Consider the following 18,996-nt stretch of genomic DNA (forward strand, 5'->3'; position numbering starts at 1 on the left):
GCCGCCCGCTTACTCAAAAGAATTCGGTGACGTTCTTTGGGGGGTAAGTAAAGCCCCCCCCGTACTTTGTTAGAACCTCCCACCCGAACCAAAACCACGCGTGTCCGGACCGGTCTGGAGGCCTTTAGAATGGCCTCCGAACCGGTCCGTGCACATGCCTAGTGATTTGCAGACATAACAAATCACCCCTGTGGTCCATTGGCTAGATTCAGGTCCAATTCAAATCGTGCCAGATTCTATTCGAATTGATTTGAGATTCAGATTCCTCCTACTGTAAATGAAATAGCAATATATCAGGAAACTATTTTGAAAAAGTTTGGATTCATTTGATGAATTTTAAAAAGTGCTGATACCCAGAACACACTAAATAAAAGTAAAGATTTCATTAGTTGCTTTTCTGGCAATAAAAGATGCATCCAAGAAACTAGACAAACAAAAAGTTCCCACATAATACACCAGGGGAGAAATGCTGATTTGAAGATCTCATTTCAATCTATTTTCTCGTTCAATGTTTTTTTCTCCCATTGTTCTTCAAAATGATACCGAAGTAGCTGAGTGAACCTTCTGTTCAGAAAAGCTGCTCTATATGATGACTTGTAAAAGTTTCTGTACCACCCTCAAAATTACAAAATGCAAAGTTTAAAAGAAGCCATTTTTAAAGTAAGTATATCAAAAATTGAAAAATGGGTTTTTAAAATTTGAGCATTTTCAGTGGTCATGCAGCCAATCCAGTTGGCTATATTGTGGATTGTTAAATTCTCCATATTAAAGTGACTTGGATTCCTTAGGCAAAAAACTTCTGCATGCAGAATAATGAATGTTGGTGTTCATTAAATCCCAAAGATCTGTAATCCAAGGTAAACCGACAAGGTAGACTGATTGGTAGCAGAAATGCTAGAATCTGTGTTCAATCTGTCTTCAGTGCCAGTAGTACTGTAAGGGATTACTTGTTTCGGATGGATTTCCTGAGGTAGTGTATCTGAAAGATTAATGTGAGAGTGACATAATATGAATTGATGAGTCCTGGATATGAAGACTACAGAGCCAATGGGGTAAACGCCTCCTGTCCTGTCTGTATATACAATGAAAGCACTGTGCATACCCGTTAGTGAGAGGAGTTTGAATGAGAAAGTAGATGTTCAAGAAAACCACTTGGAGCCTGCTTTTCTGTCCTCATCAGCTGCTTTGGGGAGGTCTGGTTAGTAAGCTACATAGCATACATTTCATGTTACACAATAACATATTGATAGGGTTTATTTTTTTTAAAAAAAACTTATGGAATTACACAAAGATACACTTGTGTATTTCAGCGTTTACCCCCTCATCCATCTCTAAATCCTGTCGAATTTCCCCTAGTAGATTTGGAAGTTGCAGTGCTGTAACACCCCATCTCTTCTTTCCCAGTTGACACGTAATACATTTAGTTTCAAATGGTTTTTTGGGTACTTATTTAAAATAAGGCCTATGGTAACATTTTACTTTAGTTATTTACTGTTTAGTGTTACCTTTGTTTTACACATTGGCTGAGTTGGAACATAATGTAAAATCATAGTTTCTTTAGCTGCTAAGCCATGGGTTCACATTAGGGCCATCTTCGGACATAACGCGGAACTGCGGGTCCAAAGGACCCACGGTTCCGTACTGTGTAATCTCACTTATTGCAGGGAAGAGGGGGAACTGGCTGCTGGGTTTTTCTTCTATTGAAAGACAGCCCCGGCAGTCAATAGCAGCTTGAGTGAGGGAGGAGTTTTCTTCCTCAACTCCGGTTGCAGAAGGGGGAAACTGCAGTGTCAGCGTTTGGATGTAACACTGGCACCGCAAAACCAGAGGGTTCACCAGTACAAATTGGAGGTACAAATTGGAGTCTGGGGAGGGAAACTGTGGGTCCTTTTTTCTTTTTCTTTTTCTTTTTTGCAAAACTGTGGTTGCCTGCATTTGGACCTGCAGTTTCTGAAACTGGTGGTAAAGGGGCCTCTAGTTTTGTGTTGTGTGAATGCGGCCACTGTCTGAACCTGAGCCTGCCCAGAAACCTTGTTTTTTGCAGGCTGACAAACTAGGATCTGAAACCACTGTTTGAAACTGGCTTACAAACCAGTTTGTGCTAACTGTGGTGTCCTGTTCAGCTGACCATTGACAAAATCCAGTGAGGGTCATTGCTCCATCTCAAGACACTGCTGCACTGTGGAGATGGGAATGAACTTATGAAGCTGAGATGGATCCTGAGCAGATGAGAAACAAAAAGCAGGAAAACAGTTCTGAACCATGAGTGTCTATTATAAATTTGGAACCAGAAATGATACTGTGGATTCTTAGTTAAGAACAATGAACTAAGCACAATTGTTAGCACAATTTCTTATATCTGAGCCCAGTGATGTGAAACTGAATGCCCAGAAAGGGGCATCCCGTACATACAGTTGTTAAAAAATGTATTATTATTATTTTTTAATTGTTTTTAGGTTTGTTCACATGATCCTCACATGGGTAAGAGCAGTGTCCAGCCTGGGTAGGAGATCCAGGCTCACTCCTGATACGCAGTCATGTGAACTTCAAGAGCAAGGTAGGAGGAAGGGGGAGTGACTAGTGGGAGGCAGGAGCTGGGTCGAACCTCCTTTCATCCACCCTGGTAAAATGCTGGGTAGATAATCTCCCCAGCACACCCATCTGACGCAGGCCCTTCCCTCCTCCTACCTTGCTTTTCAAGTCTGCATGACTGCCTATCAGGAATTTGCCTAGCTTTCCACCCCCTGGCTAGGCACTCCCGGTATCCAGGTGAGGGTCATGTGAATGAGCCTCCTGTCTTGTTTACGTTGAATGCTGTGTGCTTATTACCTGAATGTTTGAACTTTCTCACTGACAGTTCTGTCCTAACAACGTTCACTCAGATGTAAGTCCCACTGATGTTAATAGTGCTTACTTATAACTAAGAATGTTTAGGAAATGTCACAGAGGCAAATTAAGAAAGGTGATGCATCCTACTGGACTTATTGTAATTTCCTGGAGATAGGGATATTAGGGTTGTGAGTCATGTCTGTCTAACAGACCTATCGGACCCAACTTGCCCTATGTTGGGAATTAACGGGACCCCAACAAGCATAACAGCAGGAAGCCTCCCAACAGCAGGAATTGTTGGTTGGCTGCCTGCAGTCATGATGAGCGCCACTGGAAATCTAAGAGCTCAGTCAACTCTCATCACTGCCACCACCTCCTCATTTCCTTGTGACTAGGTGGGGACAGGCCATGTTGCCCCCTCCAGATCAAAGTTGAAGCATACACACAAAGGGGACTGCCTTCTGTGGCTTGGGATTTAAAAGTATCCCCCCGCCCTTTTTCTTTGACTTTCCTTCCATGTCCCCTGAGTGGCATGGGGGCTTCTGAGACTAGTAGTCTTTTCTGATGCTGCAGTCAAAAGAAATTCCATTTCCCCGAAGCACTCTCACCACTCACAGGGCTGTTGGATTTCCCACCTGACCTAACAGAACTGAACAGATGGAAGGGCTGACATGTCCCTGCCTGACAATGCAACAGTTGGGTCGAGTTGGAACCTGATGTATTTGGCAGTGCATCAGATATGCTACCTCCTGGTTTTTAGAAGCACACAGGAGGGAAAAGCACCACACTGACAGGTAGAAAGGAAGGAAACAGGAATGTGCAATAGTAGTTTATTAAAGAGTAGATCCCAACAACTGAAGGTGTTATCCCATTCCTTAACAGAAACACGCAGGAGGGAAAAGCTGCTACTTTATCATTTCTGTTTCCTTCCATCCTGCCTATTGGCATGGTACTTTCCCCTCCGATATGCTTACACTGATTAATTTCCATTAGAGGTATCGATAATAGATTACATCTAGGCATAAGGTAATAATCACATATATATAATAATCACAAACCGCTAATTCCCCCCCCCCCCAATACCTAATGAAATTCTTCTGAGAATATCCAAATGTATTTAGAGATACTAGGTAAGAAATCAAGAGAAGAAGCAAAATATCTCACTGATCATTTTTCATTTAGCAATAATGTATGCTATCACTTGAATCCCGCTGCTTTGTTCATACTGGTATTTTAGAAGAGATAATCATCTTCTCTCAGGAATAAGTGAATATGCATAAATAAATCCAAATGACTGTTTCTTTAGTATTTTATGTCATTTAAATAAAATTGTTATGAATCCAGTAGATGGTGCTAGTTAGCTTTGAAGGTTACATGCATTTCATACAAAAATCCAAAATATTGTTTTGCCCATTTGTGTATTATGTTGGAAGTGTATTTGAAATCATTTTTCAGTAATTCAAGAGTAGTAGCCCATTCTTTATTGGTGGAACACTTTGGCATGCACATATCTGAATCAATGTTTTAGTTCTTAAAAATTTGTTATCATGGAGCGTATGACTTTTGGGCTACTCTTAAGCTCATTTACTTGAAAGTAAGCGCTACCAAGAGCTGCGGAATTTGATTCCTAAGTAAATGATAAGACTTGTAGGATGTCTGATGCTGTTTGCTGGATTCATATTAGACATAATGTTTTAAATGTGATCAGAATTCATGCCTATGGATCTTATGTTGAGATTCTAAGGATAGTTTTTGTTTACCCTTAAACATAGGCCACAGTCCAAAAATGTTTTCTTTGAATTGTCACAGCCAAAGAGATCGTTAGCAGTTCAGTTTTAAAATCACCTTGTTTCTTTGGCAGTGGAAATGGCAAGAACATAAAACAAGCCTCCATTGTATATAAAGTTCTTTTACGTAGATGCAAATCACTTCTTTAGATTGCAACCATAATTCTAAGAAAAAACAACTTCAGTTCAAAAAACTGACTCTCAGACTGTATGTCACCAAATGTTCAGTACATGGTAGTGTTCTTTGCTCCCAGATGCAGATAAAGAGGTAAGACAACCAATTTGGGGGTATATGAAAGACCACAACTTTATTAATCAAATGGAAAGATCTGCAACAAAGTACTTAATCTACCCCATGCCATTGTAGGTCACTATTCTTCTGTGGCACAAAGATCTGTCCCGACTTTCTAGGCCAAGGATACCTTGTCTATGAGCAGAGTATCCTGAATCCAGACACTTGCCACACACACTAAGATATCTTGAAAGATTCCAAACTTCTTTTCTACCACCCAAGTTTTTTATCCCTGAGCCTGTGAACCAGTTCTTCCACAAGGGACTCTGTTCCCCTTCCTCCTATCCCTGTGACCCTGAGGGACAGGTCCAGGGAAACCCCTTCACTCAATGATGCCTCAGGATGCCCGCCAATTCCCTTACTCTTGTATAAAGCACTCTCACAGAAAGCTTCTAACCTCATCAACCTTCCAGTGTTAAAATGTTTGCAAACATCTAACCTACATTTCCTAACTGAAGCAGTGAGGACTAGCCAAAACACACCCACCCACCCTTAACCTGTTTGGGATAAGGGGCAAAAACAATTCTGGCTTAGCTCCTTAACAGTGATAAGTTAAAACTCTCATTGCTGTATAGGAGAGTGGGAGGGTCACATAATGCCAAACGTGCAGTAGAGGGAGGGTGCCGGGAGGGGTCTTGGCAATCAGTTACAAATACTTACACAATTGTCATTGTACATATTAGCCTATGGTTTGCTGATCCCACTGTATCTATATAACACATATACAAAAGAATCATTAAAGAGGTCGTTCACATGACCGGGTGGGTGGGAGGGAGGCTTGTTTTACTCACCTTCTCCCCGGATGAGTGAGTTCTTGTTCTAGAAGTGCAAATCACGCTCCCATATGAGTGGTGCTGAATGGCACAGCCCGCAGCTCTAGTTTATTGGAGGATTCCCCCAAGAGACTGGCACTCTAAGCACCTGACTCTGTGTGTAGCCGGGCTGGAAACAGCCCATGCTCACACACGAGGAGATAGTCCAGGTTAAGAGAGCACCTAAGCCAGGCTGGGCTTCCTAGCCTAGGTTAGGCTGCACGTAAGAACGGCCTCACCATAGTGTAGAGATCTGAGTTCAAATCCACACAGAGCTCACTGGGTGACCATGCATTGGTCACTACCTTTCAGCCTAGCCTCTCACAGCACTTATTGTAACCTACATTTGGGTGGGGAGAGAACAAATTCTTTGAGGAAGAGTGGATATGCGTGGTTGCTCTCTGCTGCCAGCTGTTGACAAAGTTTAGTATAAACTAGCTGAACCCGTACAAAGCATCTGTGTGCTAGTGCACTCAGCCTTTGGCTCTCCCCCCCTTGCCTATTCCTTCCCCCCATCACCCGTTCTTCCTTCCCCCTGCTCACCCATTCTTCCTTCTCCCGTCACCCATTCTTCCCTCCCCCTGCTCGCCAGTTACCCATTCTTCCTTCCCCCTGCTCACCCATCCCCCCCCCCATTTGCCAGACGCCAGTTCTTCCCTTCCCCCAGTTGTCCATTCTCGCCCCACCCCGCTTGCTGGTCACCCATTTCCCCACCCGGCTGCTTTCTCTCCCCACCTGCCTGCCCGCCTACCTGCCCATTGGCTTGCCAGTTGGCCTTATCTTCGCCACCACTGCTGTTGCTTTCCTCTCCCACTCCCAGCAGCTCGCTTGCGAACTCTTGCAAGATCTGCCACATATGGGATTAGCCACGGGTACATCTTAGCGAATTATTAGTTTGATGATGATGTGTTACAAAAAGTGTGCCTTTCAGAATTTCTGCTGACATGCTCTTATGTATTATAGGTTCTAATTAATATCCAGACTACAACATGTTTATTCTTATTGGAGTAAAATTAATTTGTATTCTACTAAATGACCTAGAATATTCTGCTTAAAGACATTTAATTTTAAAAGCTTCTCTTCTTTTTTTCAAGCATAACTTTTAAAATAGAAGGTTGCTAGTCCCACCCCCACCCCCACCCCCGCCAATTTAGCAGTTGTAACCAAGACAACTGGTTACAACGGTTTATCGGCCTCTCTAGGTGAAGAAAGTAAACGTGTTTGCTTTCAAGTGGAGAAGTCTTAGAAAGATTTCACATATGAATGGATAAATGGATTTTTTTGTTAGATAAATTTTGCTTAAATTGGTTTTTTGTTAAATTGGTTTATCGTGCAATTTTAAAGTCTATTTTGATGCGAATATACACTTCCTGTTTTAATATAACCACATTGTAACTGCCCTCACACTTGTCAAAAATGTCTTAAAAGAGTTACAAAACTTAATCAAGAAGAATGGGAAAGTAGTTTGATAATTTTATATTATGTAAGCTAGATATGGCAATTCTTTCTGATGCTTGATATTTTTTGTATTTTTGATTGATAATTTTTGTATTATGAAAGCTTGATTCATTTTTATGTTATGTAAACTAGACCTGTTATATGCTTTCTGATGCTTAGAAACCATGCAGAAAAAAACTGTATATATTTCATACAAATATTTTATTAATACATAATAAAATAAAGGTAAAAATACTAAGGCAGGGACATATTAATCTTGATATATACTGTAAATATGCATACCTGTTGTATTCCTGAATATGTAAACTAAAGACTGTGTATTTTAATGTGCTTTAAAATATTGAACTTCTCTCTCCCCCTCCCCTCCTCTCTCTCTCTTTCCCTCCCCCTGCCCACAGTTGGCTTGAAGTCATTGAAGAATCTCCAGCGACTGGTTGTGAATCACAATCAATTGATCAGCACCAAAGGACTTTCTGATACTCCCAGTTTAGTATACATAGATTGCTCCTTTAATCATCTTACCCATGTTGAAGGCATTGAAAATTGTGGACTTCTTCAAATTCTGAAGTTACAGGGGAATAATCTCATTGAGGTAAAGCACTGACTTTTATATGGGTGATTTCGACAACTGATTCCTAATTTTAATTTTTTTTTAGTTTATTAAAAATATAAATTTTAATTTATTAATGAATTAGTTGTCTATAAATTTGATAAGTCAAAACAAAGTGTACTTCCTTAGTAGTTACAATTGAACAAGGGTGGGTTGGGGTCCTCTGATGGAGGGGGCCTGCCAGCTGGGTGACAGCTTGCTCTTTGCTCCCTCACTTGCACCTCTCTGAAGGGTGGGTGGAGGGCAGGGACTCATCTTCACTTTTTGTCCCAGGGCCCATTCCAACCTTACTACACCCCATGTACTTATTTTAAATATAAACTAGCGTAACCTGCACAGAGCATCTGCGCGCTAGTACTTGATTGCTCCCCTTACCCCTGCCACAGCCCCCTTACCTCAGAGTTCTCTCCACCCTCACCTGAGCTCAGGGGCGTAGCAAGGTTGGAGGGGGCCCAGAGACAAGATTTTTAAATGGGCCTCTCACTGATATACATACACAAACACACTTCACAATATATAGTGCACTCACACTCCCATCCCCGTTATGAATATGGTGAATATCTAGTTCACATTGAATCTAGTTTTTTTCCTCTCTGCTCCTGCCAATCTCCATGAGACTCAACATAATTTATAGGGGGTGCAACATGGGCGGGTGGGGAGTCATGTGATGTGCCTCTGGGGGGGGGCTCGAGGCTGTGGGGCCCCAAGACGACTGCCTCCCCTTGCCTAATGGTAGTTACGCCCCTGCCTGAGCTGCACTCCTATTCCTCCATCCCATTGCTTACATCTCCCTCTCCCCTGTAGGTCACAGCTGCAGCGTTGCCAGTGCTGGCTCCTGGAGGGAGGTGCCAGTCCAGGTTCAAAACGGACTCCCCCTGCCCAAATTCAAAGAACCGGCTCTTGTGTCAAGCTTGGGGGTTATACTTGTAAAGTGGAATCTGGCTAGGATTCCCTCTACAAGTAAAGTGGAATTCCTTAGCCTAAAGGAGGGCAAGTGAAAGGGAATACTTTACCTTTAAAATGAAGGTCCCAGGGACAGCGGAGACAGCTGCAGTGGAGCCATCTGAGGCTGGGGCTCTTCCAACTTGCCTGCCAGCCTCCCAAATGACAGTTTGGGCTGGTTGCAGCCCGATTCAGGCCTCTGTGTGTGTGCAAAGGCTATTTGTGTGTCCACACTATTTGGCCCCAAAGGAATGGGGGCAGAGACCCAAATCGCAGAGGCCAGAATCAGACCACAATCATTTGGGAGGCCAGCGGGCAGGTTGGAAGAGCCCCCGCAGCCCCCAGGGCCTCCATTTTGTAGGTAAGGATTCCTCTTTCACTAGCACCTCCCTTAAGCTAGGGAATCCCACTTTACTGGTAAAGGGGAATCCTAGCTGAATTCTCCTTTACAAATATACTCCATGAGCTGGCTCTGCCAGCTTGAAGGCCAAACCGGACTGGACCCAGTTCAGCCAAGCCCAGACCGGGCCGGACCGACTCCAATCCAGTTTGGATTTGAGCTGAACCAGCAAAACTGGTTCTTGGTAATCTCTGAGTACAAGGTCTAGGTTATCACAAATTGCTGCTGTTGTGAATGGTCACTGTGCTTATCTTGAAAATATTTGGCGATATACCAATGTCACTTGAATTTAACGGCCTTTTGCCTCACTGCTTACACTTTTCTTCTTTTTATACTCACACTTCTTTTTATACTTCTTTTTATATATACACACACACACCTGCCAAATGAGAATATGCATACTAATATACTGTACAATTAATCTTCTAAGCTCTCTTTTGCAAGTTCTCTTTTCCATTAAGAGACTTACATGACATAATCTGGAATCTGATATAAGCAGGATTTGATTGTGGTGGGACATTTCTCCCCATCCCCCCTAACTTCACACCCATGATCTCAAAGACTTAGTAATCTTAGCCTGACAGATATTCTTACTATAACATGCCATTAATATGTTGCTCATTTTATATTTAGCTCCCCAGCTTGGAAGATCATGTATTGCTAAGAGAATTATACTTGGAAGACAACAGCATCTCATCATTGGAAAAGCTTTCTCTGTATTGGCTGCCTTTGTTACAGATACTTTTCATCTCACAAAACAGGTAACAGTGAAATAATTATATATTTTTAAAAGTCCACAAAGGTCTGTTCAGAATAATGGGTGGTATCCAAAGAATGTTAATAAGTCCCAATGAAATTAATAGAGAGAGACATAAATTAATATAGATATAAAACTAACAACTTACTTACCTCATTTCAGTGATGCTCATTCCTGACTAACTTTATTTGAATTCAGGGATGTTTTATAACAAGATATAAAACTCTAAAAATGAATGATATTGTAGATGATAGGAAAGAATCCCATTCATTATGCATGCTTCTGGAAGAAGGGGAGATTGGCAAATCCCCTCCCCCACAAGTGCTGGTGCTGTATTATTCTGGAATTCTTCTTCATGCAGCATGAGTACTGAGTCAGTCAGCACCACTGACTAGTTGGCCACTAATTTAAAAATCTGGATGTCTATAGTAGGAAAACCAAGGAATTGCTTAGTGAGACCTTAAAGACTAACACAATTGCTGGTAGCATAAATGAGTGTAGAGGAGGAAAAAAAGAACCAGGAGTGTTAAATAGCAAGAAGTGTAAGAGGCCAGGTCTTGTAATGAGTTTTAAGGTACACAAGATAAGCATGATGATGATTCACCAATTCCTGTGATTGTGAATTATCATCACGCTTATCTATATATGTTACAACTCTAGACATATTGCATTTCCTGCCATTTGACACTTCCATTTTTATTTTTCTCTATATATCCATTTGTTTACTCACACTTGTTTATACAATTATGCACTGCCTCAAGATACAATGTAATAAAATAAACAAAACTAATTAAAACAGTTATGTAAACAGAGTTAAAATCAGTTATAAACAATTAAAGCAATTAAAAGGTTCATCTAAAAGCCTGCTGAAAAAGATCTGTCTTCAAGGCCTTCTTAAAGGCCACAATGATGTTGAGCCTTGTATCTCAGTGGGAAGCACATTCCAAAGCTTAGAGGTGACTATGAATAAGGCCCAACCCTGAGTCGCTGCCAGATGAACCAGTGGCAACTGCAGCGGACCTCCCAGATGACTCAGTGAGAAAAAGAAGATTACCAAGGCTATACCTGCCTACCAATGCCGACACCGATATTGAAGCTGCTGACATCGTTGGGCCAGCCTAAGCCTTTGATGCTGAGCGCAGCTTTGGCCTTGAGGTAGCTTGAGTGCAAGTATCCAGCTGATGTGTAGAGGGACTGCGCCTCGGCAGCACAGCACAAAAGACACAAGCAGAAAAGGATCTCTGATGAGCATGTGTGCAACTTCTCCTTCAAAGAAAATGGAAAACACGTGAGAAGGAACTGTCTTTGATGTCAAAGAAGTACCACTGGACTCCATCTCCATCTACAGCCCAGCCTTCTATGCCACAAAGCATTCCAATGATGGGTCAAACATCATTATCGAAGCTGACAGCAGAGTCGGTGTCTACATCAGTAATGAGTAAACCTGCTTCTACCGACCAATTTGTACTTTCAACTCAGGACACAGGGTTGACATCGATGAAGCCATCAGTGTTGGCAAACAATTAACCAGGTCAACTATCTCCTTCAGCATCAATTATTTATATTGACAAGGAGGACACGCTCCACTTTCACCACTATAAAACTGGCCAAGTACACACCTGTCTGGCACAGCATGACATCAGATGCCTGGGTGCTTTGCATTGTCACTAGCGGTTATGCAGTAGAATTCAAGGCAATGCCTATCTTCACGGGGATAAAGTGCATGCCAGCAACTCCTCCTTTACTTCAGAAAGGGAAGGTTCTACCCCTTTCAGCTGTTGTTCCTATCTCTCTTCTAGCCAAACATACAGTCAGCAGCAATTCCTAGACATTCCTGCAAAAATTCTACGATCTCTGTGATGATGGTAACAAATTTGTTAGCCGGAGTTCCAAATCCTGTCTGCTGTAATCGGAGTCATCACTGATACATCCCTCTATGGCTGGGGAGCTCACTGTGAAGGTTGCAAAACTCAGGGCATTGGAATTGCTGTCAAAGGCAATTACACATAAACTTCCTAGAACTGATGGCAGTGTTCCTTGAGCTGAAATATTTCCTCCCACTTATAAAAGGGAAGATTGTACAGGTGGAACTGGATAATACTACTGCCATTGCATACTTAGACAGGGAGGTATGGTTTCTCAGTCACTATGCTCCCTCAGCATACAATTGTAGGACTGGTGCATAGTCCACCAGATTATACCAATTGCTTTACACATAAAAGGAACAGAAAATGTTCTTGCAGACAATTTGAGCATAGTGACACTCGGAATACAAGCCCACGAGTGGGAGATTCATTACAAATACATAGAGCAAATCCTTCAACACTGGAGGACTCCTCCTATATACCTCTTTGCAACCAGAAACAACAGAAAGCTCCTGAACTACTGCTCTCGGACTGGAGGAAGTGTGTTTTAGAAAACTTGGGGGAATGAACTAATATACAGATTTCCTCCTTTTCCTCTTATAAGCAGAATTCTAGCCAAAATCTTACAAGAGAATGCAACCTGCATATTGCTGGCCCCCTGGTGAACCACGCCAGGAGGCTTTTCAGACAGCAGGCCTTACTGCGGGTTTACTGCAAGATATTACTTTGAGTTCGGGACATAACAGATACTCCAACACAAAAAGAGGATTTTTTTAACCCCAGATATAAATTGGGCTAGGTTTCAATATGGAGGTAAAAATCTGAATTGTTTGTGAAGTGCTCTCTGAAATATTGCATGGACTTTAGGGTAAATCTAGCCAAAATATGAACATACACCCACCCTCTCAAAGTAAAATCGCTGTCTGAAAAAGCTCCAGGTGTGGTTTCCGATTCTATTACGTCTGTCGGGCCAGAGGTACTGGCAACTGCAACAACATCCAGCTTACTATCTCAGAACAAGGTTCAGATGTTTCATCCAGATCTACAAATGCTAAAGCTGACAGTGTGGAGGATCGACTGCTAGATAAAATAATTTTGAATGAGCATTAATGCTCCACAAGGAGAAACTATGCCTGTAAGTGGAAAAGATTTAAGAGCTATGCTTCCACTAAGGACCTTCTTCCTGAAGAGGCCACACTGAGACAAATTCTCCTATATTTGACTACTCTAGAAAACTTAGAGTTGGCTAATGTTTTCATTAAAATACACTTAGCAGCAATATCATCTCAACATAAAAGATGAGGTGACTGTACTGTGTGCTCCCATACTGATTGCAAAAGATTTTTAAAAGGCCTGAACAACCTCTATTTCCTAATATGTCAACCAATAGAACAATGTTGTCTATCCTTAGTACTATCCACATTCACAGGGAAACCCTTTGAGCTGATGTTAACAATCCCTATTAAACTGTTCACACTGAAGACTGCCTTTCTAGTTGCCATAACTATGGCAAACCAGGTCAATGAGTTAGCAGCCTTACGAGCTGACACTCCATATACGCAGTTCTTCCCAGAAAAGGTAGTTATCTAATGGATCCAGTTTTCCTGCCAAAGGTGGTGTCTGACTTTCACCTGAATCAAGATATTGTGCTTCCAACTTTTTTTAGGAATCCCACCACACCTTTGGAGACATCCTTACATGCCTTGGATGTGAGGAGAACACTCCTGTTTTATTTGGATAGGACAGAGCCATTTCAAAAAGGCAAGCGGCTGTTCATAGCCTATCAAGGCAAAGCAAAGGGCCAACCTATCTCATGTCAACAGATGTCACATTGGCTAGTAGAGTTCATATCAGTGACCTACGGGACCGAAAAAGTTGAGCCTCCACATACATTAGAGCACACTCAATTAGAGCCTATGCAACTTGGGCAGCTCATTTGTCCGGGATTCAAAGCAGTGATATTTGCAAGGCAGTGACTTGGTCATCTGACTTTCCCTGGGTGAGACATAATGCACTTGATCTCCACTCTGCTGCAGCTGCCAATTTGGGGAGAGGTATCTTAAAAAGGGTCCTACAGTAACTTATTGCACCCACCATCCTGGGTAAGCTTGCTAAACACCCAGGACTGTGAATGTACTACGAATCATGTTAAAGATAAATGGGTTGTTTACCTGTAACTAATGATCTTTAAATGACCCATAGACATTCATAAGACCCTTCCATCCTTCCCATCAGTAACTGTAAAAAAAACCCCCAAAACCCAGAAAAAACAAGGAGCCTATGAACTTCAGTTTGCAGCATGATCATCTGGTGAGATGGTCATCCAGGAACCAAAGAAAGAGGCATTCTAATCACCAAAATAGATGGATTGCTGAGTATGAGAGGTGGGTGTTGGGCACCACAAGGAGTTTGAGCATTCCACCCATGAGGTCCTGTGCAGGTGCAGAATCCAGGATTATGAATGTCTATGGATCACTTAAAGATCATTAGTTACAAGTAAGCAACACATGAATTTCACTCATGTACCCTTATGTGCTGTATATTTAAGACAAATAAATGCTATTATTATAACCAACATTGAAATGAACACCACTAGATCATCTTGGCTGCCTCAAAAAATCCAGACTGGATGACATTCAGCCTATATCACTGCAGTTGAATTAAATAACTAAAAACACTCTTTAAAATTAAGTTCTTAAACATGAAGGAATCTGGTTGAATCTCAGCAGAAATATTTATCTTTTCTCAATTTTTTCTTTATTTCTTCCTGTACTGAACTTTTCTCTGCAGCCTTTCTCACCCAGTCTGACTCTATATATTTTTTCACATGAATATAAGAAACTGCCTCACACACTGAATCAAACTATTTGTCTATGTAGCCTAGGGTTGTCTGCTATGACATTGGCTCTCCAGGGCCTCTAACAGAAGTCTCTCTCAAGCCTGCTCCTTGAAATCCTTTTTAACTGAAGATGGCAAGGAGTAAATCTGGGACTTTTTACTAACAAAGCATATGCTTGACCACTGAGTGTGGGCCCTCCCCTCTTGTTTGATCCTGCTTGAGTGTCTTCCCTTTGTTTTACATTGTGTTTTTCTTTCCCTTTGCTCTTCTGTATTGCAGTAGACAGCTGGTGAAGTGCTTCCTGTTGTGTGGAAGGAAGCACTTTGTCATCATAGCTGAGCGGATATCTGGCTGACATTTCTAGCAGGCAAAGTTTCACATGCTTCTGCTGTATGTGTCACTGTCTTAACCTAAATCCTTTGGGCAAAAGTGAGAATGAGGACAAAGTGGATAGGCATGATGGTAAACATAGTTAAATGGATGACAATATCAGTGGAAGAGATGATTAAAGCAGTAAAAAGCATAGTATTTCAGTAGTTGATATTTAGTAGTCTCTTTGCCAATGTGACCGTGTTCTAAGCAGCTCCATATGCCTTTGCTATGGCATAAGTGATTGGATGTTCTGTACAGAAGGATTGAATGTAATGAAGTAAGCTGCTGAAAGAAAAGCTGTTTCTTTGCTTTTATCCTGCAGCTGATGCAGTTGTGTGATTTCTTGTCAAGAGTGTTCACTGAGTGTCATTTCCTTTTTGTTGATTGCAGGAAGCCCCTATGAATGTTAGGATTGTGAATCCATATATTTCTAAAGAATAAAACTCCAAGTAGGAAAGCCTAATTTGCAATTAGGAAAGCCTAATTTGATAGATGATAACAGATCTTCACTTTTTAGTTTGTAGTAGGAATAATAAAGCTAATTTGAAGGTAAATGTGAATGCCTGATACAGTCTTGTGTCACAAAATACTAGTGGGTAATTCCTAAACAGTTTTTTTTAAAAGCACTTCACATTTTTCAAATATATATTAAATATAGACATTTGAGAAAGAAGTATTCTGGCACATTGCTATGGTTAAGAAATAGGGAAACATTGGCTAATATTGTGTATGTCAAAAAATGTTTCATGTGCTGTTTTTAACAGTCCGCTCTATGCCTCCCAAGAATATGTCCCTGAGGATGCCACAACTGTCAAGGACATATTTTTGGGAGGCACAGAAGGCTGCAGAATGAACTTTTTATCCCTCTTTGTGTATACAAAATGTGATTTGGTATTTGCAACATTTGTTAGAATGTCAGCCTTTACTTCTACACCAAATCAGAGGGACACCACTTTTTCTTTTTAATTTTTTGTATTCAACACATTTATATCCTTATAAGTACATATGATCATATGTGAAATTATCTTTTTTTTCTTTTTGGTAGTTTTTAGGAATTATCAATTAGGAATTACCCATTTAATAGCTGCCATCATAGTTAACTGAGTGTGAACACCTCTCAGGATATTGCACCCACCGTTTCTCCTCGCTTCTTTCCTCCTCAGCTTGCATGCTGCTTTTCCTCTCTCCTCCCCTCTCTCTTCCTATTTCAGTGTTAATTCTGGTTATTTTATTGATTGATTTTAAGAATAGATTTTAAATTTTAGAACCGGTCAATTTTCACAGCATGAACTATGGCGGTTTATAACAATATATTAAAACCACAATAAGTGGTTAGTAGTGTTGCATTTGCATAGTTAGACCAGTGAGCCTGGTCTCAGTCTACCAGAACGTAACTTTCTTATGAGCCAGCAGCACAGAACTATCAGAAAGCTCATCAGAGGAAGAAAAACAGTTGTCTGCAAGGCTTGATCACATATTTGTTACAGAAATGAGAGAGTATGATTAGAATCTCCACTGTATATCAAAAGGAGCCATAGCATATGCCTGAATTACAAGACTATAAAGGAAGTCAGTAAAAATGTTGTCATTCCTGCTTCGACATCCTTTGTTGTCCTAGCTGCTGGTTTCCTTGATTGTTCTAGCTGACCAGGCTTGCGAAACTCATTGCTCCTAGATTCCTTGAACCTTGCATAATACTTGGCTGGATTCCATTGATGTGAATTAGCCCTTTCTCTGCTTGCTTTATCCCTGAAGGCACTTGTGGGGTTCACTGCCTGAGTGATGCCAAGCCCAGACAGCTTACCTGTTAGTGCCTAGTTTGTGTAGATAGCTGCTTCACAGTGCACACCGCCACCACCAGCTCTTGCAGGAAAAAGCATTTCTGAGTTAGGTGAAAGTAATTGAATTATTGTTCGTGGAGGGCTGGGTGGCCAGGAAAGGAAATAACTCTGCTTTCAGGCATTTTAGAAACAATATTCCATGTATATAATGACCAGAAGACACAACCATAATGTTAGGCTTTAAAATACTATTTCCAGCTTAAAGCTGGCAAGTTCAAAATCCCAATGACTGCAATATGAGATACTTAAGCTTCCAACAGACTCAGCCACAGAATTGGGAATTTATTTCTTTATTTTTCTTTATTTATTGTTAAATTTGTAGACAGCCTTTCATTAAAACAATTCCAAGGCAGTTTACAGCAAAATTTAAAACAAGATTATAAAAATGACACAGTTAAAATATTAAGTTAAAAATATAAGACAAATCTGATTAAACAATTTTAAACACAAGTATAAAAACAATACAAAGTACAAAGAGCAGCAGCAGAGACAATCATATAAAAGCCTGGGTAAAAAGCCAAGATTTAACATGCTTTCTAAAATGGCTAAATTCTGCCTTTAATAGGCATTTTGAAAGATGTACTATGTAAAGAATCAAATAATAATATTTTATTTTCTAACATTTTATAAATGAAAGTGGATGTTGTAACTGCCATTCTTATATATGCCTTAAACTGGGTGAAAATGAATGTTCACTCATTGTGACAATAAACATTGTAAAAGGCCAACTACATAGCATGCAATATTTAGATTTAGTTCATTTTATGGATAATCCATTTGCCTCCAAAGTAATCTGCCTGCATCAAACTGAAGAGGAATAACTGGACATAGGACTAAATGTGTACTAGGTACACATATTCTGAAGTACAGACTTTAGCACCTCACAGCTGCTTCTTCTTTTTCAACTGCATAAACCTATCTTCTCAAGTTTGTTTCAGTTTTACTTTCTTCTTATAAACAGTCTCAAGTGTCTTTGTCCCACTCCTGTGCCTGCTCTAAATGATACCAGAAATAGGAAGCTATTGGACTTTTAAAAATATCTTTTACTTTTGTGTCGTCTTTGTAATTTATATCCTTTTAATGCCCAGGGCTAGTGGGACAAGGTCAAGTGGTATTAAGTTTTCTGTAATGTCCTTTGTCTTTCTGGTTTGAATTTTCTTAAAAATAAAAAAAAAGACAAAGACCGCCAGCGAAAAGGAAGCTATAAAATGACAGATTTTTAAAAGGGGGTTGTCTTGTATTCAAGTAGCATAAAAGACAAGAATTTTATTTCTGAAAAACAAGTAAGCTATCCAGTTCCCTGTATTGCAACACTCTGAATACTAATATATTTTTTTTAAAAACACATAAGGGATTTTGTATTTTTATATACAGAGTGGAAAGTTATTCAGATTAGATTCTGCCACTGTAGTGTTTAGCCTATGTCTATGATTTTAGTATGCATCCCATTCTCATCGAAGGCTTATTGTATCAGAACATTTCAAAGGTTAGCAGTACAGGGGACAACTAACACACTGACTCAGAGATCTGGAAGTTTGAAAAGAGGGCTGGCCACTGAATCACAATGCAACTTGTCAGATGCCAAAATCCCCCATACAGGCTAACATCTGTGGTCCAGAATGAGCTTTGAGTGATGGAAGTGCGCTCCCAGAACACTGCCTGTGTGTTCTAGAGCATTTTCAGCAGCTGCTAGGAACCACATACTGGGCAAGATCCAGACAAATTTAGCCATGCTGAACTTGAAGTTTGGTGGAGCTGCCAGAGTCCTTGGAACATGCATGAGCCCAACTTCTGGTGTCACAGAGGATATGCCAACATTGGGTCTGCCAAACCTGCCAATATGAGTTGGATGTGCCTGTTCTGGATGGAGTCACACTTCCCCAGAAGGAACAGGTATACAGTCTGGGGGTGCTTCTGGATCTGAGCCTTTCCCAGGTGTCCCAGGCTGAGGCAATGGCCAGAGGTGCCCTCTATCAGCTTTGGCTGATATGCCAGCTGCATCCATTTCTTGAGATAAACAACCTCAAAACAGTGATATATATGCTGGTAACTTCCAGACTGGATTACTGCAATATGCTCTATGTGGGACTGCCTTTGTATGTAGTCCAGAAACTACAGTTGGTTCAGAATGTGGCAGCCACGTTGGTCTCTGGATCATCTCGAAGATACCATATTACTTCTGTATTGAAAGA

The 18,996-nt window shown here is 40.9% G+C and overlaps 1 protein-coding gene across 13 annotated transcripts in view; it reads left to right on the forward strand.

The window, feature by feature from the left end:
• The window catches only part of LRRIQ1 (leucine rich repeats and IQ motif containing 1), a 235,134-nt gene that overhangs the window by 98,268 nt on the left and 117,870 nt on the right, over positions 1 to 18,996 (forward strand). For all 13 annotated transcript variants that reach the window (XR_008308467.1, XM_053255309.1, XM_053255314.1 and 10 more), the window contains 2 exons: positions 7,577 to 7,770; positions 9,764 to 9,891. Coding sequence is in view for 12 of the 13 variants with exons in the window: in XM_053255309.1 (XP_053111284.1) it covers positions 7,577 to 7,770; positions 9,764 to 9,891 (322 nt within the window). In the remaining variant the exon portion in view is untranslated. The remainder of the gene's footprint in view (positions 1 to 7,576; positions 7,771 to 9,763; positions 9,892 to 18,996) is intronic.

This window comes from Hemicordylus capensis, chromosome 5, assembly GCF_027244095.1.
Source record: "Hemicordylus capensis ecotype Gifberg chromosome 5, rHemCap1.1.pri, whole genome shotgun sequence".
NCBI classification, from domain to species: Eukaryota; Metazoa; Chordata; class Lepidosauria; order Squamata; family Cordylidae; genus Hemicordylus; species Hemicordylus capensis.